This window comes from Salmo salar, chromosome 13 (genome assembly GCF_965601325.2).
Source record: "Salmo salar chromosome 13, fSalSal1, whole genome shotgun sequence".
Lineage (NCBI taxonomy): Eukaryota > Metazoa > Chordata > Actinopteri > Salmoniformes > Salmonidae > Salmo > Salmo salar.
Window position 1 is genome coordinate 39750001 of NC_138303.1, and position 24233 is coordinate 39774233.

The following is a 24233-nucleotide window of genomic DNA, read 5'->3' on the forward strand; positions in this document are numbered from 1 at the left end:
GGCAGGCAGGCAGATGCAGGGTCCACGGAGACAGACAGACAGACAGACAGACAGACAGACAGACAGACAGACAGACAGACAGACAGACAGACAGACAGACAGACAGACAGACAGACAGACAGAGGCAGATGCAGGGTCCACGGAGACAGACAGACAGACAGACAGACAGACAGACAGACAGACAGACAGACAGACAGACAGACAGACAGACAGACAGACAGACAGACAGACAGACAGACAGACAGACAGACAGATGCAGGGTCCACGGAGACAGACAGACAGACAGATATGGGCATCAGGGATGAAGAACAGACAGCTATGTATCTTTATTCAGTTCCTTCCAACAAACCTGTTAAGAGCCATCATTCTCTCCCTAGCTCCATAGTGTAGAATGATCTGTCTTCAAACTACTCCCATTCGTCAATACTCTATCACTCTCTATGCTGAACTCTACTCCTGGAGGTAGGATACATCAAGCCTGGTTCTCTAACTGCTTTAACGTTTAGAGACGAGACTCCTTGTTCCAGCCCCATCATTCATAACCACTTTGAATGACCAGAACTGACTACGGCGGTCACATACAACAGTGTGGTGGGGCCACTTCTGTCTCTCTCCGTCTGTGTGTATGATGGAGAGGTAGTGAATGACTGAGAGGAGGAGCGCCAGGTAGCAATCAGCCGCGGTGTGACGGCGGCCACCGCCCCCTCCATTACAACGCAACTTCCCACAGTGCTCTGCTGCTTGAGCCGCTGTCTGCTGCGAGGACAAGAGAGGGGACGGAAGTTATGCTGAGAGTCACAGTGAGAGGGTCGGGATGCACCCACACACACACCCTGCTCTCTTGTACACCTCCTAAATGCCAGCATGGCTCTATAATCTTAGAGGGAGGCCAGAGGGGTCTGGACACTCAGCGTGGGAGTGCCATCTATGTAATTCCCTCCTCTTACTGTAGCCCCCTGACTGAATTACAGAACAAAGAAAGGAGAGGATTTCCCACAGTGGCGACGGTATGCAATGGAGAGACCGGGACCTGCTTTCTGCCTGCTCTGCTCTGGTCTCCTCTGCTCTGGTCTCCTCTGCTCTGGTCTCCTCTGCCCTGCTCTGGTCTCCTCTGCTCTGGCCTGCTCTGGTTTCCTCTGCTCTGGTTTCCTCTTCTATGGTCTACTTTGCTCTGGTCTCCTCTTTTATGGCCTGCTCTGGTCTCCTCTGCTCTGGCCTGCTCTGCTCTGGTCTACTCTGCTCTGCTCTGGTCTCCTCTGCTCTGCTCTGCTCTGCTCTGGTCTGCTCTGCTCTGGTCTACTCTGCTCTGCTCTGGTCTACTCTGCTCTGCTCTGGTCTACTCTGCTCTGCTCTGCTCTGCTCTGCTCTGGTCTCCTCTGCTCTGGTCTACTCTGCTCTGCTCTGGTCTACTCTGCTCTGCTCTGGTCTACTCTGCTCTGCTCTGGTCTACTCTGCTCTGCTCTGGTCTCCTCTGCTCTGGTCTACTCTGCTGTGCTGTGGTCTGCTCTGGTCTGCTCTGGTCTACTCTGCTCTGCTCTGGTCTACTCTGCTCTGCTCTGGTCTCCTCTGCTCTGCTTTGGTCTACTCTGCTCTCTATGTGATCCCTGCCTGCCTCACCCTCCTCTCTTTCTTCCTCCCTCTCCCTCTCCCTCGTTCCCTTTTTTTCCCTCTATGAGGGAGGAATATTCTGCTGCTACAAAGTAAAGAAATAGATCATCTATATTCGCTATTCTGCAGCAACCTTTGAGATGTCAGATGAGCTAGTGGAGGTGTGTAAGTAGTGGGTGTTAAACCTCCCCGTGTCTTTGTAGAGCTCTATGAAACTATGGCAAATGTTGGAGGAGCTTTCTCTCTCTCTCTCTTTCTCTCTCTCTCTCTCTCTCTCTCTCTTAGTGTCTGATACAGTACAGGACTACTGTTCACCTGCAAATACCACAAATACATGATTCTGCTGCTGGTTCATGTTGCATTTTTTTTAACTTCTCAACAAAACGTTTATATTTTTTGTTCCGTTCCACTGTTCCAACCAGCAAAATAAAGTTCTGAAATAGTTCGGACCCCAGAAAAGTACCAGTTCTTATTGTTATTTTCTGTTCCTTTTTTAACCTATTTTGTACATTTATACTGAACAAAAATTGAAACGCAACATGTAAAGTGTTGGTCCCATGTTCCATGCGCTGAAATAAAAGATCCCAGAAATGTTCCATATGCACAAAAAGCTTATTTCTCTCAAATGTTGTTTACATCCCTGTTAGTGAGCATTACTCTTTGCCAGATAATCCAGCCACCTGACAAGTGTGGCATATCAAGAAGCTGATTAAACAGCATGATCATTACACATGTGCAACTTGTGCTGGGGACAATAAAAGGCTTTGTTACACAACACTATGCCGCAGATGTTTCAAGTTTTGAGGGAGTGTGCAATTGGCAGGCTGACTGCACGAATGTCCACCAGAGTTGTTGGCAGAGAATTGAATGTTTATTTCTCTACCATAAGCCACCTCCAACGTTGCTTTAGAGACTTTAGCAGTACGTCCAGCTGGCCTCACAACTCGCAGATACGTGCAACCACGCCAGCCCAGGACTTCCACATCAGGCCTTTTTCACCTGCTGGATCGTCTAAGACCAGCCACCTGGACAGCTGATGAAACTGAGGAGTATTTTTGTCTGTAATAAAGCCCTTTTGTTGGAAAAAAATGCATTCTGATTGGCTGGACCTGGCTCCCCAATGGGTGTGCCTGGCTCCCATGTGGGTGGGCCTATGCCCTCCCAGGCCAACCCATGGCTGTGCCCCTGCCCAGTCATGTGAAATCCATAGATTAGGGCCTAATGAGTTTTATTTCAATTGACTGAATTCCTTATATGAATTGTAACTTAGTAAAATAGTTGAAGTTGTCGCAGGTTGCGTTTATATTTTTGTTCAGTATAGCTCATTAAATTACTTCACCAATCAGTGCGGATAGAGCAGGCAAGCATGTTGTTTAAATGTAGCCTATGACACAAGATGCGACTGAAATTGTGCAGGTGGGGAAGCCCTGGGCATATTGTTATGACATGCATTATCCAAATTAGGGTGTAGAATTATACCTAGTAGGAGCGGCTTCTATGGAGGAATTTTTGATGTCCTTTAAGCTAGCTAGCTAACAACCTTTTGTTTGCAGAGTAGCAGCAGAATTAAAAACACATCTTACCATTTTGGAGTTAATAAATCCAAAGTGATACGTGATAACTAGGCCTATTGTATCCTTAACTAACATTGAACAAGTTCATACATTCTTCTGTAGCTAAATAAAAACCTCTCTGCCTATCTTCTGAAGCACGTGTGCAACGTCAGAACAGTCAGTAGCCTATGGCAACGTCAGAACAGTCAGTAACCTATGGCAACGTCAGAACAGTCAGTAACCTATGGCAACGTCAGAACAGTCAGTAACCTATGGTAACGTCAGTACAGTCAGTAACCTATGGTAACGTCAGTACAGTCAGTAACCTATGGTAACGTCAGTACAGTCAGTAGCCTATGGTAACGTCAGTACAGTCAGTAACCTATGGTAACGTCAGTACAGTCAGTAGCCTATGGTAACGTCAGTACAGTCAGTAACCTATGGTAACGTCAGAACAGTCAGTAACCTATGGTAACGTCAGAACAGTCAGTAACCTATGGTAACGTCAGTACAGTCAGTAACCTATGGTAACGTCAGTACAGTCAGTAACCTATGGTAAAGTCAGTACAGTCAGTAACCTATGGTAACGTCAGTACAGTCAGTAACCTATGGCAACGTCAGAACAGTCAGTAACCTATGGCAACGTCAGTACAGTCAGTAACCTATGGTCACGTCAGAACAGTCAGTAACCTATGGTAACGTCAGAACAGTCAGTAACCTATGGTAACGTCAGTACAGTCAGTAACCTATGGTATCGTCAGTACAGTCAGTAACCTATGGTAACGTCAGAACAGTCAGTAACCTATGGTAACGTCAGTACAGTCAGTAACCTATGGTAACGTCAGTACAGTCAGTAACCTATGGTAACGTCAGAACAGTCAGTAACCTATGGTAACGTCAGTACAGTCAGTAACCTATGGTAACGTCAGTACAGTCAGTAACCTATGGTAACGTCAGTACAGTCAGTAACCTAAGCTTCGGAGGGGCAAGTAGCCTAAACATGCACACACACTGGCAAAGACTTTCAGCTGGCAGGCAGATACTAGGATATGTTTCTGAGTGACTGACTGAGGGCTTTGCATAGGCGTTTTGTTGTGTTTTTTGGGGGAGACTAGAAAAAATGCCTGGAACGTAAAAGACCATTATTAACCGGTTCCCATGCTTTTAAAATTATGGTTATTTTCCGGAACAGTATGGATCACTTTCGTTCCTGTTCCGTTTCTGTTCCTTGAATAATTACATTATTTTCCGGTTTTCAGTTCTGTTCTCTGAACCTGTTCAAACCCCTGTGTTGCATTATTTAGAACCCATTAACGCGTGAGTAAATCAATGTGTTTGTACATCAGCGTTTTTCAGTGTGTAGCGTTATGATGAGACGAGAGAGGTAGAGAGAGAGGTAAAGAGAGGACTGGATGTGCAGTTGTGCACACAAAACAATATATTGTTTTTGGTGAGCATACATGTCTGTTTTTCTATGCTTTGTCTCCAAGGGGGTGTCTGTTTCAGTAGTGGGGTTGTCAGAGAGGTTATTGAGTATTTACGTGTGTGTGTGTGTGTGTGTGTGTGTGTGTGTGTGTGTGTGTGTGTGTGTGTGTGTGTGTGTGTGTGTGTGTGTGTGTGTGTGCCTGTGGGCCTCGCTGCACAGTGGTCTTCACCATGCTCTCTGACACAGATGGAGCTTCCCTCTCCAGCTCACCTCTCCTCCTGCCCTCCTCTACCTCTCCCCCTACCTCTCCCCATGCCCTCCCCTACCTCTCCCCATGCCCTCCCCCTACCTCTCCCCCTGCCCTCCACTACCTCTCCCCCTGCCCTCCCCTACCTCTTCCCCTACCTGTCCTCCTGCCCTCCCCTACCTCTCCCCATGCCCTCCCCCTACCTCTCCCCATGCCTTCCCCCTACCTCTCCCCTGCCCTCCCCTACCCTACCTCTCCACTCTGCCCTCCCCCACCTCTCCCCCTGCCCTCCCCTACCTCTCCCCCTGCCCTCTCCACTCTGCCCTCCTCTACATCGCCACTCTGCCCTCCCCTACCTTTCCCCCTTAACTCTCCACTCTGCCCTCCCCTACATCTCCACTCTGCCCTCCCCTACATCTCCACTCTGCCCTCCCCTAACTCTCCACTCTGCCCTCCCCTACATCTCCACTCTGCCCTCCCCTAACTCTCCACTCTGCCCTCCCCTACATCTCCTTTCTGCCCTCCCCTAACTCTCCACTCTGCCCTCCCCTACATCTCCACTCTGCCCTCCCCTAACTCTCCACTCTGCCCTCCCCTACATCTCCTTTCTGCCCTCCCCTAACTCTCCACTCTGCCCTCCCCTACATCTCCTTTCTGCCCTCCCCTAACTCTCCACTCTGCCCTCCCCTACATCTCCACTCTGCCCTCCCTTAACTCTCCACTCTGCCCTCCCCTACATCTCCACTCTGCCCTCCCCTACATCTCCTTTCTGCCCTCCCCTACATCTCCTTTCTGCCCTCCCCTAACTCTCCACTCTGCCCTCCCCTACATCTCCACTCTGCCCTCCCTTAACTCTCCACTCTGCCCTCCCCTAACTCTCTCCCTGCCCTCCCCTACACACTTAGAAATAAAGGTTCCAAAATGGTTCCGCGGCTGTCCACATAGGAGAACACTTTTTGGTTCCAGGTAGAACCCTTTTGGCATTAACACTGGAGTGATGGATGTGCATCTAATCCATCTACCTTGCGGATCTGTTTGACAATTTGCACATTCAGATCAAAATGATTGTTCATTAATATCATCACCCCTTTTGAGTTTCTTTGCCAATGTTCTTTAGTATATTTTGCCCCCCCCCCCAGTCCTTTTTCCACACAACTTTATCTAAAGTTGCTCAATGAGTTTCCTGTAAACAAAAGATATTATATTCCTTCTCTTTTAGTCAGGTAAATACTGATGGTCTTTTCTTTTTGTTTTTCTCCAGGCCTGGGCAATTCCAGTCCTCGGGGTCCTGATTGGTGTCACACGTCTCCCCCATCCCTAGCAAACACAGCTGATTTAAACTAATTGCATTTTTAACTGAAGATCATGATTGGTTGATTATTGGAGTCAGGTGTGTTAGCTGGGGCTGGGGCAAAAGTGTGACACCAATCAGGCCCCCGAGGACTGGAGTTGCCCAGGCCTGTGCCATTACAAATATAACTGGCTATACTTATTTCACCAATTACCATAATGAGATACAAGTTTCAATACATTTATCATAATATATGTTTGTAAACTTACAATTAAAAAGTACCCTAATGATTGAGTGTCCATATAGCTGTACCATGATATTTGCATTGCTACTAAGTAAACCTCCAATTATTCTCTACTATTCCACCCGCTAAAACTTCCCCTCATCCCAAGTTTGGTTGTTGTCCCAGTGACCGGCAGAACACCCCCGTCCCCCCGCATCCCAGGGCCCCTGAGAGACCGGGACCCATCCTTCACCCACAGAACAGAGTACCTTGGTTATGTAAAGTCATAATTATCATTATTCAGACCAACTGGGTTCAAACGGCGGTCATCAGATGCCACGCGGCAGGCCTCCCCTCTCGGCAGGCCTCCTCTCCTTTCTCCTGTCTGTCAGTCTGTTGGCTCTTTCTCATGCCAGAGACATCCACAGTGTGAAGAAGGGAGGATGGGCAGCTTGGGGCTTTAGCACTGTCTATCTGGGGTCAGGGATGGCAGGCTGGGGCTGGCACTGTCTGGGGCAGGTCTCTCCAACCCTGTTCCTGGAGAGCTACCGTCCTGTAGGTTTTCGCTCCAACCCTAATATAGCGCACCTGATTCTAATAATTAGCTGGTTGATAAGCTGAATCAGGTCAGTCACAACTGGGGTTGTAGTTAAAACCAACAGGAGGGTAGCTTTCCAGGAACAGGGTTAGAGAGCCCTGATCTGGGGTAAGAGGGGTGGCAGAGTGGCATGCTGACTGACTCCTCAGGAGGGATAGTGGGTAGTTGGAGCTCATTGGCTCTGCTTGGCCGGGCAGCAATGGTGGCGCTGTGCCCGCTGTGGCCTACTTTCACACTGCTATGATGTCACCGGACCCATGTGTGCCAGGGGGCACAATCTCCTCTCCTCCTCTCTGCTCTATTTTTCTTGTTTTATTTTCCTCTGAACTGGCAGAGCTGCTCTGTCAGAGCGTATTCTTGTTAGTGTGTGTGTGCGCGTGTTTGTGTGCGTGCGTGCGTGTGTGTGTGAGACCGTGCGTTCTTGTTCGTGCGCCCCTGTGCGTTTGTGTTTATATCCGTGCACGTGTGTATTTACATGTGTACGTGTGTTCGTGCTTCTGTAAACCAACTGGTCTTTTTATAGTCATCTTGACTAGGCCTTGTGGCTCTGTAGTGTCTAAATCAGGGGTGTCAAACATACGGCACGCAAGGGGGACCAATCCGGCCTGCGACTGGTTTGAGTAAAGAAAATAAACGTGTATGAACTCAATATACTTCAAAATGACTAAAACCAAATCAAAACCGTGTAGAAATGATCGACCAATATGATGGACCTACATTCATACAGTTTCTGATAATAATCACTAGACAGTCAATGGACTGACATTCATACAGTTTCTGATAATAATCAGTAGACAGTCAGTGAGCGTAGCAAATGCAGAAAACGATCGATAGAAGACAATTTTCTTTACATTTTGACATAAAGGAAATGTAAGCAATTTTCAGTGCAGCCCTCCGGACCTCGTTGAAGACAGAATGCAGCCCCCAGGGCAAAATGAGATCGACACCCCTGGTCTAGATGGTTCAATTGAACCAAATCTACGGGCTCAGCCCAACTCCATTAAACCAAAACAACTAACATCTCTGTGGAGGACAGGAGCTGCTCTATGTCATCACACCTCACGGAGAGAGGAAAGGAGGGGAGGAGGGGAAAATCTACGGTAATGTCTCCTCACCTCTCCTCAGAACTCTTCAATTCCAGCAGAGCTACAGCTGTCCCTAATCTGCTATTCAATAGTCTACAAAAAAACTTACAGTACACAGAAAATACATCCTACTCTCTGGCATGTAATGCATGCAGGATGTAGACATATATAGTACCTCTGACATGCAGGATGTAGTCATATATAGTACCTCTGACATGCAGTATGTAGACATGTATAGTACCTCTGACATGCAGTATGTAGACATATATAGTACCTCTGACATGCAGTATGTAGACGTGTATAGTACCTCTGACATGCAGTATGTAGACGTGTATAGTACCTCTGACATGCAGTATGTAGACGTGTATAGTACCTCTGACATGCAGTATGTAGACGTGTATAGTACCTCTGACATGCAGTATGTAGACGTGTATAGTACCTCTGACATGCAGTATGTAGACGTGTATAGTACCTCTGACATGCAGTATGTAGACGTGTATAGTACCTCTGACATGCAGTATGTAGACGTGTATAGTACCTCTGACATGCAGTATGTAGACGTGTATAGTACCTCTGACATGCAGTATGTAGACGTGTATAGTACCTCTGACATGCAGTATGTAGACGTGTATAGTACCTCTGACATGCCGTATGTAGACGTGTATAGTACCTCTGACATGCAGTATGTAGACGTGTATAGTACCTCTGACATGCAGTATGTAGACGTGTATAGTACCTCTGACATGCCGTATGTAGACGTGTATAGTACCTCTGACATGCCGTATGTAGACGTGTATAGTACCTCTGACATGCAGTATGTAGACGTGTATAGTACCTCTGACATGCCGTATGTAGACGTGTATAGTACCTCTGACATGCAGTATGTAGACGTGTATAGTACCTCTGACATGCAGTATGTAGACGTGTATAGTACCTCTGACATGCAGTATGTAGACGTGTATAGTACCTCTTACATGCAGTATGTAGACATGTATAGTACCTCTGACATGCAGTATGTAGACATGTATAGTACCTCTGACATGCAGTATGTAGACATGTAAAGTACCTCTGACATGCAGTATGTAGACATGTATAGTACCTCTGACATGCAGTACATACTGACATGCAGTATGTACAGTGAGGGGAAAAAAGTATTTGATCCCCTGCTGATTTTGTACGTTTGCCCACTGACAAAGAAATGATCAGTCTATAATTTTAAAGGTAGGTTTATTTGAACAGTGAGAGACAGAATAACAACATACAAATCCAGAAAAATGCATGTCAAAAATGTTATAAATTGATTTGCATTTTAATGAGGGAAATAAGTATTTGACCCCTCTGTAAAACATGACTTAGTACTTGGTGGCAAAACCCTTGTTGGCAATCACAGAGGTCAGACGTTTCTTGTAGTTGGTCACCAGGTTTGCACACATCTCAGGAGGGATTTTGTCCCACTCCTCTTTGCAGATCTTCTCCAAGTCATTAAGGTTTCGAGGCTGACGTTTGGCAACTCGAACCTTCAGCTCCCTCCACAGATTTTCTATGGGATTAAGGTCTGGAGACTGGGTAGGCCTCTCCAGGACCTTTATGTGCTTCTTCTTGAGCCACTCCTTTGTTGCCTTGGCCGTGTGTTTTGGGTCATTGTCATGCTGGAATACCCATCCACGACCCATTTTCAATGCCCTGGCTGAGGGAAGGAGGTTCTCACCCAAGGTTTGACGGTACATGGCCCCGTCCATTGTCCCTTTGATGCGGTGAAGTTGTCCTGTCCCCTTAGCAGAAAAACACCCCCAAAGCATAATGTTTCCACCTCCATGTTTGACAGTGGGGATGGTGTTCTTGGGGTCATAGGCAGCATTCCTCCGCCTCCAAACACGGCGAGTTGAGTTGATGCCAAAGAGCTCCATTTTGGTCTCATCTGACCACAACACTTTCACCCAGTTGTCCTCTGAATCATTCAGATGTTCATTGGCAAACTTCAGACGGGCATGTATATGTGCTTTCTTGAGCAGGGGGACCTTGCGGGCGCTGCAGGATTTCAGTCCTTCACAGCGTAGTGTGTTACCAATTGTTTTCTTGGTGACTATGGTCCCAGCTGCCTTGAGATCATTGACAAGATCCTCCCGTGTAGTTCTGGGCTGATTCCTCACTGTTCTCATGATCATTGCAACTCCACGAGGTGAGATCTTGCATGGAGCCCCAGGCCGAGGGAGATTGACAGTTCTTTTGTTTTTCTTCCATTTGCGAATAATCGCACCAACTGTTGTCACCTTCTCACCAAGCTGCTTGGCGATGGTCTTGTAGCCCATTCCAGCCTTGTGTAGGTCTACAATCTTGTCCCTGACATCCTTGGAGAGCTCTTTGGTCTTGGCCATGGTGGAGAGTTTGGAATCTGATTGATTGATTGCTTCTGTGGACAGGTGTCTTTTATACAGGTAACGAGCTGAGATTAGGAGCACTCCCTTTAAGAGTGTGCTCCTAATCTCAGCTCGTTACCTGTATAAAAGACACCTGGGAGCCAGAAATCTTTCTGATTGAGAGGGGATCAAATACTTATTTCCCTCATTAAAATGCAAATCAATTTATAACATTTTTGACATGCGTTTTTCTGGATTTTTTGTTGTTATTCTGTCTCTCACTGTTCAAATAAACCTACCATTAAAATGATAGACTGATCATTTCTTTGTCAGTGGGCAAACGTACAAAATCAGCAGGGGATCAAATACTTTTTTCCCTCACTGTAGACATGCATGTGTAGTATCTTTGACATATTTGCCAAAGGGCATGTCAACAAAGACCCTATACAGAGTCCGATGGAGTGGTTGTTATTCTCTAGACCAGATGTGTACCTGCAGCTCTCCAATCCCAACCATAGATCAGGTCCCTATGACCCCCCATGACAGACCCACTCCACAATCAAGCTCTGTGTGTTTGCTCTCTCTCTCTCTCTCTCTCTGTTTTCTGGTCGGATTGTCTCCAGCATACTCCCTCTCTTTACTTCTGACAAGGAGAGGAGAGGAGAGGAGAGGAGAGGAGAGGAGAGGAGAGGAGAGAAGAGAGAGAGAGAGAGAGAGAGAGAGAGAGAGAGAGAGAGAGAGAGAGACTAGGAGTTAGAGGCTGTATATTATATATGGTCCCTGTGGTGGCCTCAGAGCTGAGAGAGTGGTCAGTGTGGTGAATGTCAGAAGGGGAGAGTGGATTTGTGTGTGTGTCAGTGGGGGTGTGTGTGAGCGACGGGATGTAGTAGAAGTGGCCCCTGGCCTTATGGAGTGTCTCAGTGGGTTTAGCAGACCAGATTACAGAGGGAGTGAGGGGAACAGGCAGGGTTAAGGCTGGTGGATGGGGAGTTGGGATATACAAGGTCACCAGCCATGGACTGGTCAATAGTAGATTGTTTGCCTTTTAGAATTGTTCTTTTCTCCCTCCCTCATTTCCTTTCTCTCCTTCTCTCTCTCTCCCCCCTCCCTCCCTCTCTCACTCTCTCTCCCGCTCTCTCTTTCTGAAAGCGAAGTGTGTGGATGGTGGATGATCGATGTGTCTCATTCCAGTGATGTGGTGGGCTGGCAGCTCGCATAAAACATGGATGGGGGTTGAGGGGTGTAAGGGTGGGGGGTGTAGGGGTGTAGGTGGCAGGCTGTCCCAGAGGTGCCAGCTGTTTACCACTCTGTGGAGGGGGGTGCCAGGCCTGTTGCCTTGGTAACGGCTGTTGGAAATGCTTCCTCTCTGCATTCCTGGCGACAGCAACGGTGGGTTTCTGAGTACTGGAACACATCTGGCAACACTCTAACACATTTTCTATCCTTTTATCTCCTTTTTCACTTTCTCCTCTCCCTCCATCCATCATAGAGGTGCAGTGTGCATGGCTGGGTCTCAGGACAGCACGGCCAATAGAGGGTTAGAATGAAATGACCGTTCAGAATGAACGTTTATCACGCATGTACAGAACCAGCTTAGAGGAATCCTCCAGCTTTCTAAATGCTCATATATTGTAATTCTCTGTTGTGTGCTGGTCCAAAGAGCAGTAACCTCTTTCCTGTGTGTGTGCTTGTGCGTCAGTGTTTCTGTTACGAAAATGTGGCGCGGAACACTTGACCAGCAGCTATTTAAGATATCGGACATTTGAGAAATGTACCAGACTGTTATGCATTGTGTGTATAACTCGATTAGTGCGTCCACCCGCTGTGCTCAGAATGACAGTCCCTCTTACAAAATTCTGATGAGCGCTTTGAAAATTTTAGAATAACTTTTTACATTAACTTTTCCTCAGCCAACAAGATGAGTAACGAACAACAAAACCACTAGCCTATTTATTTCATTTTTTAAAACTTTTATTTAACTAGGCAAGTCAATTAAGAACAAATTCTTATTTTCAATGACGCATAGGAACAGTGGGTTAACTGCCTTGTTCAGGGGCAGAGTTTTACCTTGTCAGCTCGGGGATTCGATTTTGCAACCAACGCTCCAACCTAACCTCAAGGCTACCTGCCACTAGGCTACCCATGTCAATCTACTATCCCCCATTGCAGAAAAGTTGACCTATTCTGTTGGTCAGCTCGTCGACAAAGAAATGGCCTATTCCAAACAGACTCGCAGACAGTTGTGGGACGATAGATCCCAAAATCATACATCCAGTAGGCCTAGGCTACATAAAAAAACGTTAGAAAGCCATGAGTCTGATGCAACAGATCAGAACGGTTATGTTAAAATGTTGATTAACTATTATTTCTTCACATTATAAGCGCAGCAATGTACACAAGGCGGTAGGCTACACGCAAATGTTTGTTCCATAATGCAATTAGCGGGAAAACGGGTTTCATGTGACGGAGAAGAAAATATCAGTTTGAAATGTAGAAGTAGGGGAGATCTAATATGAAACTAGCATGGGTTGCTAACATGACTAAGATTGTGCCTTTGGCTACTGGACAATTAAATAAGGTTTATATAAATGAAATGCCTCCACGGATATGGTCCAATTTTGTCTAGGCTACTTTGAAGCAAGGTAAGACATGCCTCATAATATGTAGTAAAACGTTCAGGTTTCAAAACAATTAAGTATGTGTTTTCAAAATGCATACGGCCTCCAGCTCATTGCGAAGTGGTGTGCAACGCGCTGAAGAAGCCTGCCTTCCGTTGCCTATGCATTTGATGTTTGATATGCAGCAGCTATTCGTGCTGTCTGACAGATTCTCCGCTAAGGTGCTCTATCTGTATGTTGAACGTGTGTGATAAATAAGATGCTTAACAGATATACTGTACATACGCAGCAATTTAATGAACCTATCGACCGATTAGCATGACCAGTTAAATGTATTTAAATCGACTGGTATTTCCATAAATAAAAAACATTATTTCGCTGTGGGATTTTTTTCTTCTTCTGGACAATTGGCCAGCGGCAATTTGATTAAATATCGTCCGAAAGCCAGCTATTACCGGCTAACGGGAACCCTGGTGTGTGTGCGTGCGTGCATTTACTCTGAGCCGACACGTCAGTCTTTCTCTGACGGTGCTGATGATCTGTCCTATGTGCTCTCTTTTCATATCTCCATCTCTCTCTTCATTCTCTCTCTCCTTCGTTCCGTTCTGACAGCTCTGTCTGCTCAGACACTTCTCTTTTACTTTTCCCCTCACTCTCCCCTGCCATTTCTTTCTCCCTCACTCTCCCCTGCCATTTCGTTCTCCCTCACTCTCCCCTGCCATTTCTTTCTCCCTCACTCTCCCCTGCCATTTCTTTCTCTCTCACTCTCCCCTGCCATTTCGTTCTCTCTCTCCCTTGCCATTTCTTTCCACTCACTCTCCCTTGCCATTTCTTCCTCCCTCACTCTCCCCTGCCATTTCTATCCCTCACTCTCTCCTGCCATTTCTTTCTCTCTCACTCTCCCCTGCCATTTCTTTCTCTCCCACTCTCTCCTGCCATTTCGTTCTCCTCACTCTCTCCTGCCATTTCGTTCTCCCTCACTCTCCCCTGCCATTTCTTTCTCTCTCACTCTCTCCCGCCATTTCTTTCCTCCTCACTCTCCCCTGCCATTTCTTTCTCTCTCACACACTCCTGCCATTTCTTTCTCTCTCACTCTCCCTGACATTTCTTTCTCTCTCACTCTCCCTGACATTTCTTTCTCTATCTTGCTCTCTCTTGCTCTCTCTCTCTCGTTCTCTTTCTATTTCTCTCTCTACCAACCAACCAGCCCACTGCAGCCCTCACCAACTCTGTAAACTGTATTGTTGGGGGATTTGAAGGACCACAGTCAGTCAGTAGGAAATATAATTGTGCTCTTGGGTAAAATATTTATTTTTGGGGACATTTGGTCAGAAATGTTGCAGATGGGGAGGTTCAAGTCCCTAGTGAGACACCATGGGAGAGAATGAGGGATGTATTGTGAGAGGAAATTATAGAATGATGACTTACTGGGAAAGATGTGTTGAACTGTGGCTGTCTGAAGGGTGGAAAAGATGAGTGTTGAAATAAGTATATACACAAATGTGCAGCGTAAATGTTTGAGGTCCTCCAATCAGGGGTGAGGGTGGAGATTGGATTGTTGAGATCCTCCAATCAGGGGTGAGGGTGGAGATTGGATTGTTGAGATCCTCCAATCAGGGGTGGAGATTGGATTGTTGAGATCCTCCAAATCAGGGGTGAGGGTGGAGATTGGATTGTTGAGATCCTCCAATCAGGGGTGGAGATTGGATTGTTGAGATCCTCCAAATCAGGGGCGAGGGTGGAGATTGGATTGTTGAGATCCTCCAGTCAGGGGTGGAGATTGGATTGTTGAGATCCTCCAATCAGGGGTGGGGGTGGGGATGGGACTATTGAATGTTTTGCTTTTCGTTATTTATGTTTTGTGGTATGGCTTCATGCTGTGAGGGGTGTGTGTGCTGGTCCTGGCGGTTATGGGTAGTTTCATGCTGTGAGAGGTGTGTGTGCTGGTCCTGGTAGTTATGGGTAGTTTCATGCTGTGAGGGGTGTGTGTGCTGGTCCTGGTAGTTATGGGTAGTTTCATGCTGTGAGGGGTGTGTGTGCTGGTCCTGGCGGTTATGGGTAGTTTCATGCTGTGAGAGGTGTGTGTGCTGGTCCTGGTAGTTATGGGTAGTTTCATGCTGTGAGGGGTGTGTGTGCTGGTCCTGGTAGTTATGGGTAGTTTCATGCTGTGAGAGGTGTGTGTGCTGGTCCTGGTAGTTATGGGTAGTTTCATGCTGTGAGGGGTGTGTGTGCTGGTCCTGGCGGTTATGGGTAGTTTCATGCTGTGAGAGGTGTGTGTGCTGGTCCTGGTAGTTATGGGTAGTTTCATGCTGTGAGGGGTGTGTGTGCTGGTCCTGGTAGTTATGGGTAGTTTCATGCTGTGAGGGGTGTGTGTGCTGGTCCTGGCGGTTATGGGTAGTTTCATGCTGTGAGAGGTGTGTGTGCTGGTCCTGGTAGTTATGGGTAGTTTCATGCTGTGAGGGGTGTGTGTGCTGGTCCTGGCGGTTATGGGTAGTTTCATGCTGTGAGAGGTGTGTGTGCTGGTCCTGGTAGTTATGGGTAGTTTCATGCTGTGAGGGGTGTGTGTGCTGGTCCTGGCAGTTATGGGTAGTTTCATGCTGTGAGAGGTGTGTGTGCTGGTCCTGGTAGTTATGGGTAGTTTCATGCTGTGAAACTCGGGCAGGTGGGGGCGAGCGCACCCTCTGACCAGAGCACCCACTGTGGGAGCGCACCCTCTGACCAGAGCACCCACTGTGGGAGCGCACCCTCTGACCAGAGCACCCACAGTGGGAGTGGCTATTTGTATGGTCTGTATTGTATGGTCTGTATTGTATTGTTGTTTTGAAGAAAAAAGTATAATATGCATATTCAGTACCAGTCAAATGTTTAGACACACCTACTCATTCCAGGGTTTTTCTTTATTTTTACTATTTTCTACATTGTAGAATAATAGTGAAGACATCACTACTATGAAATAACACATATGGAATCATGTAGTAACCAAAAAAGTAGCCACCCTTTTCCTTAAACACTCTTGGCATTCTCTTAACCAGCTTCATGAGGTAGTCACCTGGAATGAATTTCCCTTAACAAGGTGTGCCTTGTTAATTTGTGGAATTTCTTTCCTTCTTAATGCGTCCATATTATAGCAAGAACAGCTCAAATAAGCAAAGAGAAATGACAGTCCATTACTTTAAGATGTGAAGGTCTGTCACAAAATAAGTCGTACTCTTCAGCGAAAATGTCAGACAGGAGAGAGAAGGACCAAGGCGCAGCGGAAGTGTGGACACTCATTCTTTTAATTGGTAAATGAAAAAAAGCATCCACAGGGAAAACAAAACAATGAACGGTACTCACGATTTACAACAGTTCTGCAGGCTATGAAACGCAGTGCAAAAACAATTCCCCACAACCCCAAAGACAAACACACACACCTATATAGGACTTCCAATCAAAGGCAACTATACACACCTGCCTTCAATTGGAAGTCCCAATCATCAACCCAACATTTAACAAACACAAACCCCCTGCCACATCCTGACCAAGACTAAGCAAAACGCCCTCTGCTGGTCAGGACGTGACAGTACCCCCCTCAAGCTGCAGACTCCTGGATGCACCTTAAAAAAGAAAAACACAAGAAAATCCCCAATACCCCAACAAAACCAACAAACAATAACCCCTAAACCATAAGGGAGGGAAGGGAGGGTGGCTGCCGTCACCGACGGCACTGTGCTACACCCTCCCTCCCCAATCCACCTATCCTGGAGGTGGCTCAGGTGCAGGACGTGGACCTTGTTCCCCCTTTGGCGTCGCCCACTTTGGTGGCACCGCTAGCTGCGCCGGGCAGACGTGCCACTCGGGCTGACCCTGGCAGACGGACCACTCGGGCTGGGCCGGAGGACAGGAGGGCCACTCGGGCTGGGCCGGAGGACAGGAGGGCCCCTCGGGCTGGGCCGGAGGACAGGAGGGCCCCTCGGGCTGGGCCGGAGGACAGGAGGGCCCCTCGGGCTGGGCCGGAGGACAGGAAGGCCCCTCGGGCTGGGCCGGAGGACAGGAGGGCCCCTCGGGCTGATCCTGACTGACGGGCCACTCTGGCAGCCCCGGGCAGGCGGGCCAGTCTGGCCACTCTGGCAGCTCCGGGCAGTCTGGCCACTCTGGCAGCTCCGGGCAGTCTGGCCACTCTGGCAGCTCCGGGCAGTCTGGCCACTCTGGCAGCTCCGGGCAGTCTGGCCACTCTGGCAGCTCCGGGCAGTCTGGCCACTCTGGCAGCTCCGGGCAGTCTGGCCACTCTGGCAGCTCCGGGCAGTCTGGCCACTCTGGCAGCTCCGGGCAGTCTGGCCACTCTGGCAGTTCCGGGCAGTCTGGCCACTCTGGCAGCTTCTGACTAGCGGGCGGCTCTGGCGGCTTCTGACTAGCGGGCGGCTCTGGCGGCTCCTGACTGGCGGGCGGCTCTGGCGACGTATGACTGGCGGGCGGCTCTGGCGACGTATGACTGGCGGGCGGCTCTGGCGACGTATGACTGGCGGGCGGCTCTGGCGACGTATGACTGGCGGGCGGCTCTGGTGACGTATGACTGGCGGGCGGCTCTGGCGACTGTTGACTGGCGGGCGGCTCTGGCGACTGTTGACTGGCGGGCGGCTCTGGTGACTGTTGACTGGCGGGCGGCTCTGGTGACTGTTGACTGGCGGGCGGCTCTGGTGACTGTTGACTGGCGGGCGGCTCTGGTGACTGTTGACTGGCACTCCAGTCTTTCCCCGTCAACCAGCCCTTGTGCCCCCCCCTAAAAAAATCTTGGGGGTGCCTCTCGGTCTCCCTTACCCGTCGTGTCTCCCAGTCCTCGCCAGCCTTCTTCCGCTGCTTGGTCCTGGTTTGGTGGGGAATTCTGTCACAAAATAAGTCGTACTCTTCGGCGAAAATGTCAGACAGGAGAGAAAAGGACCAAGGCGCAGCGGAAGTGTGGACACTCATTCTTTTAATTGGTAAATGAAAAAAAGCATCCACAGGGAAAACAAAACAATGAACGGTACTCACGATTTACAACAGTTCTGCAGGCTATGAAACGCAGTGCAAAAACAATTCCCCACAACCCCAAAGACAAACACACACACCTATATAGGACTTCCAATCAAAGGCAACTATACACACCTGCCTTCAATTGGAAGTCCCAATCATCAACCCAACATTTAACAAACACAAACCCCCTGCCACATCCTGACCAAGACTAAGCAAAACGCCCTCTGCTGGTCAGGACGTGACAAGGTCAGTCAATCAGAAAATACAAATAGTCTGGGTAGCCATTTGATTAGCTGTTGTGGGAACTCCTTCAAGACTTTTGGAAAAGCATTCCAAGTGAAGCTGGTTGAGAGAATGCCAAGAGTGTGCAAAGCTGTCATCAAGGCAAAGGGTGGCTAAAGTGTTTAACACTTTTTTGGTTACTACATGATTCCATATGTGTCATTTCATAGTTTTCTACAATGTAGAAAATAGTAAAAGTGAAGAAAAACCCTTAAATGAGTAGGTGTTTCCAAACGTTTCACTGATACTGTATATAAACATTTAAAAATTAAAACAAAAAACCCCCCATCAATTTACTTACATCCTGTAGCCAGCGAACATTGGAAACAACATTAAGGTGTCCCCAACAGCATGGATGTAAACCTTCACATTTAAAGGTGTGAACTAAATAAGATAATGCTTTATTTGAAGGGTTCCCTGCGTAAAGAGCTCATTAAACATTCACAACCCATACAAAATACATTCATAGTCATATAAGTGTGAATGACAGTTTTGCGTTGCTGCCAGTGTGTGTCTGGGCTGTAACCTCCCCTTCTCTCTAATTACCTGCCCACTTGCCGGGTTCTTCTTATGGAGCTTAGACTACATTACCATTCACTTAGAAGAATGATACAATTCATTTCTCATATAACGCTACCCGTCGTTGCTTATTGTAATGTGCCACCAGCTTCGTCTTACAGAGTTGTTGTGGGGCGAAACAGGAGAAAAACAACATTGAAGGATTATTAGATGAAATACCGTACAGTATACTACCTTTCTTTGTCTTTGTCATTCTTCAAAAGATGTCCACTGGGGGGAGTGAGCATACACACACAGACAAACACTCTCACTCACACACACACACAGTCCCTCTGCTGTCCCCTCCTCTGGATGGGAGGACAGGCCTCATTGTGCTGTCTGTCCTGCTGTGTTGAGTGACTGCAGCGTGTGCTGAGCTGGCTAACAGCTGCTCTGCTCTGATCCCCCTCTCCACCCCTCCTTCCTCCTCTCTCCACCCCTCCTTCCTCCTCTCTCCACCCCTGCACCCCCTGTCATTCTCACCTTCACTGTACAGACCCACACTGGACAACAAATCAATGTTCTCTCTCTGTCTCTCTGTCGAAATATCTCTATTTATGTCTGTTTTGTGTGTCGGCCTTTGTTTCTCTCTTTGTATCTTTTAGTATACTCTCTGACACCGCCTTGTCTGATGACGGTATTCCGTTATTAGGGCCTCACTCCCCCCTGGCCGGACAGCTGAATCCACATTTTAACTTTTTATGGCCTAGAAATGGATCTGCCTAAGTCAGTGAAAGTATAGAGTTTTGTGGGGAGAAAAGTATTTTGATCGATGACACCGTCACACATGATACGGTTGGAGCTGTGAGTGTACTGTAATACCAGAGAATGACTTGCTACAACAATAACCATGTATTTATTTGTGTCTCTGTATGTACTCCCTCCTTCTCCTCTTCTTTCTCCCCATTCTCCTCCACTCCTCTTCTCTCCTGGTGTGTGTGTGTGTGTGTGTGTGTGTGTGTGTGTGTGTGTGTGTGTGTGTGTGTGTGTGTGTGTGTGTGTGTGTGTGTGTGTGTGTGTGTGTGTGTGTGTGTGTGTGTGTGTGTGTGTGTGTGTGTGTGTGTGTGTATTAGTGGTCAGACTGTGCTGTGCTGTGTGGGCGGTGGTGTTACTGATGTGTGCAGCCCCCTGTGCTGTGTGAAACTCATTACAGCCTGCCACCTGTTTGTCCTGGAGCACCACCCCCCCCACATCCACACGTCCTGCCCATCTGAGCTCCCCTGTGTGTGTGTGTGTGTGTGTGTGTGTGTGTGTGTGTGTGTGTGTGTGTGTGTGTGTGTGTGTGTGTGTGTGTGTGTGTGTGTGTGTGTGTGTGTGTGTGTGTGTATGGGGGGTTAATGTAACAGGAGTGAGTGTGGAGACCCCTTCACACAGTACAGCCACTATTGACGCCCCGACTTACGTGTCAATGGCTCCCTTTGTGTTCTGGGGGCCTCACTACAGAGCTAGGGGACAGGTGGGTAGCTATAGGGTCCCAGCCCCTGCCTCCTAACCCCGCCCCAGCCTCTAAACCATCCCAGGGTGATAAAGCCATATACCAGGACTGTGTTTGGGGAAGACAGCCTCTTAAAAGCACCAAAAGGGGGTGTTACTCTGCCCCTCCCTCCCAGTGGGCCCCCGGACTCACACCGGCCATCAATCTGAACAGAGAGACAGATCGAGACAGGGCTGAATAGAGAGAGGTTGGCCTTGTCTGTCAGAGAGCGTTGATCTGCTACGTTTGATTCTTGGAAATAGAAGATACTGTAGTTGGAAAGATAGTGTTGGAAGGATAATGTGTGCATCCATGTTGGTAGTGACTTTCATGTTGTTTACTTACTCTGGCTGTAAAGCTAACAGCTTCTCTGCATTCGCCCTGTGTCTCAGCATTCTCTCTGCGTGTGTCCATCTGTTGTGTGGCGATATGCTCTACAGTATGTGGTCTTTGTGGACTGTGGGTGAGTTGCAGGTGTGAGTGGAGCTGGAGCTGTCCTTTGGGCCTGAGTTGAAAAGGCAGACATACAGACCTCCCAGCTGGCAGACGGAGCACTGAAAGGCAGAGAGAAAGATGCCGTGTGGTGGTAGCCTCAGAAAGGTAGAGGGAGAGGTGTGTGGCAGAAGAGCTAGCTATCCTCAGCCTGTGGACCGCACTGAAGGGACGTGACACTATGTGGCGCAGATGTGTGCTTTTCACCACCTGGAGCAGAGCTGTCGTTACAGCAGACTGAGTGTGTGTGTGTGTAAATAAAGGTTTGTGAATACTGAACTGGCTATATGGAGCCAGTAGCCTAGTAAAGTGAGGTTTCCACATGCCTTCACTTAGATGTTGTAGTGGGTGTTTTGATTCCCAAAGCCAGTAATTAGAATGCATTAGTTAAGCAGGTCTAGCTAAGTGCCACATTTAGTGGTGGAACCATACCATGGTGGAACTCCCATGGCACTTTACAGAGATTGGAGAGAGCATCGATCACAGCTATTTTTATTTAACCTTTATTTAACTAGACAAGTCAGTTAAGAACAAATTCTTATTTACAGTGACGGCCTACCGGGGAACAGATTTTTACCTTGTCAGCTCGGGGATTCAATCCAGCAACCTTTCGGTTACTGGCCCAACTCTCTAACCACTAGGCTACCTGACACCCCTATTGACCTACCTGGGCCGCGGCGTTACCAAACACACCAAGACATGGCCAGGCATGGAAATAGAGCAATTTAAGTCAAGTGGTCAGGTTTGGAGAGGGAGGTCAGCTGAGTTTGACCCCTTGTGGGAGTGTGTTCATGGTTTACAGTTGAGTGAGTCATGTTTTGAGAATTGCAGCTGCTTTTCAGGATACATATTTGTTTTTGGGGGGGGGGGGGGGGGGGGGGCAGCATCCAGGGACGTATTTGTAGAATAACAGTTGTCTGTTGCAAACATAAGCGATACAAAGGCAGTCTAGAGATTTCACGTTCTTCTTAGCAGCTGGGTTACATGCAGCTATTTAGGCAAACATATGAAACACAAGCAAGATACGAACAGGCAGTCAAAATAGAGATGGAATGTTCTTTTCTCATCATCATTGCAAACATTGACCTGTTATTTTCCCAGAAACTCGCGCTACAATATGGCAGCATAACTAGGAATGTTATTATCCAAAATAGTAGGCAGTTTAACGTAGTAGTTGACAAATGACGTAAGGAATAACAGTGTGATGCATAACGAACTCGCCCATTGTCACACCAGTTAAGGGCTCGTAAGTAAGTGTTTCACTGTAAGGTCTACACCTGTTGTATTCGGCGCATGTGACAAACAACACTCGATTTGATGATTCGGTTACCGGTCCGGATACACGCTTAGCTACCTAGAACGTTCAGCTGCCCAGAGGTGGAACAGCTAGGTAGCCTACACGTGCCGTACTTGCATTATCATTGAGAAGCGAAAAAGCAGTTACTAGGGCCTGTGTGTGGTTAAAATGCAGATATTTTTTTTGCCCCAATGCAAAACTCAAGTAGGAGTTATTTGCAGCTATCTATCATGCAGATATCTGCGTGTCTAATCAGTGATTTCATGTTCTTTTTTTCATCATCATTGCAAGCATCGGCTAAGCAGGAAGCAGAGGCAGTCAAAGTGGCAGTGTTCTTTCAGCAACTCTGGCTAGTGGCTACGATATGGCAGCAACTATGAAGATAAGCCTACATCACACAAAAAAAACCGGATTGTTTTTGCTCCAATGCAACGTGTAGGGACTGTTTCCCGCTTGTGCAACTGTAATATCCGTTACAACAGACAGGGAAGGTTGTATAGCCTTCATAATACATGTTTGTTCAAATCGCCACAGGCTTTTTAGTTCAGCTGTTCAGAAATATGAGGCAGAGACACAGGCTATACTACATCACCATAGCTCAGAAGAGGGTGAGGAAAGAGAGAAAGGGAGGCTGAGTGTGAGCAGCAGCGACATGTGTGTAAAATAACACATGCACCACAGGAGGTTGGTGATGCCTTCATTGGGGAGGACAGCCACGTGGTAATGGCTGGAGGGTGAATGAGTGGAAAGGTGTCAATGACATTGATGCCATTCCATTCGCTCCGTTCCAGACATTATTATGAGCCTTCCTCCCCTCAGCAGCCTCCACTGACATGCGCGGAACGGGATCCATATTTGCAGCCACGGCCTTGTTTTTATGGGTCAACAGTATCCAGTGAATGCAAAACAGGAGTATTTCCATTTCCACTGTAGATGATGTACAGGCCTCAGTGTCTGATACACAGTGAGTTTCCAAGTCATGTCTGACTCGTGATGTGACTCAAGATAGTAACTGTATGGTATCTCTGCTGTGTGTCCCTCTGCGTTTCTTTCAGGTGACGCAGGTGCCTATAGAGTCGTGTGATCAGTACGGGACGTGTGGAGAGTGCCTGAGCTCCGGGGACCCCCACTGTGGCTGGTGTGTTCTACACAACATGTGAGTATTCACCACAACCACAACGCAAGCATCCCACATTCACCTCTCGACCCTCGTCTCCCTGTCTACTGTTCAGTCCGTCTACCTGGCTGCTCATTGGCTGACATAAAGCCTACTGTTACCCTCAGTAACCTCTTCTCCCAGTGACACAAATTATAACACAAGTTCTAGTCAGAGGTGCATCTGCCGTCAGTCACAAAGCAATTGATGGGATGGTTTATGACAGCCTGTGAACAGTGAATGAAAGGCTACTTAGACCAGCCTGCTGTATTCGTGGACGTGTATGTGGTGCTTTTGAGTAGCTACTGTCTTTCAGCTGTAGAGCAGGTTCAGAGCCAGGTGTCAGCCTGTGGCGTCTGGTGTTGAGTGACAGTTGGCCCCGCTCTGCTGTGATGTGACTGAGGTCACTGAACTCTGCTTCACCGACCTTTAGAGACAGCGCTGCGCTCTGAACCATAGAGGCCATCAGTGACACCTGCTGGTGGCTGGCTCTTAGTACAAATCCCTTTACAACCCAAGGGAGAGTGAGAGAGAGAGGGGAAGAACGAGAGACAGAGTGAAAGTGTTTGAGAGAGAAAGAGAGAGAGAGGGAGAGAGAGGAAGCAACCCTGGTAGACTGACTCTATGTCCAGATACACGTGTCAGTGATGAAAGTGAATACATGGAACTGAAGGGGTTGTAGTTAGATGTATTCTCTCTCTCTCTCTCTCTCTCTCTCTCTCTCTCTCTCTGCGTTCTATGCTGTATTTGATGAATAGCCCTGGCTAAACACAACCCACACTCAGAAGAAGAAGAAGAAGAAGCTATAGCTGAATATATGTGTAGCTGCAATCATCATTATTGTAATGGTGACCCCTGCAAAGTGCACTTAAAGTAATTTACATCACTCCAAAACTGGGACAGTACAAATAATTTCCTGGAGACAAGGTAATTGAGCATTTGCACTCCTCCATGCAGGGATGCAGGCAAGGTGTTC

General features: G+C 47.8%; 1 protein-coding gene across 1 annotated transcript in view; it reads left to right on the forward strand.

Annotated features, from left to right (window-relative positions):
* LOC106567158 (plexin-A2) overlaps positions 1–24233 on the forward strand; it is a 260888-nt gene that overhangs the window by 152148 nt on the left and 84507 nt on the right. Inside the window, exon 5 of the mRNA XM_082960069.1 lies at positions 23157–23257. Within this exon, the coding sequence (XP_082816195.1) occupies positions 23157–23257 (101 nt within the window). The remainder of the gene's footprint in view (positions 1–23156; positions 23258–24233) is intronic.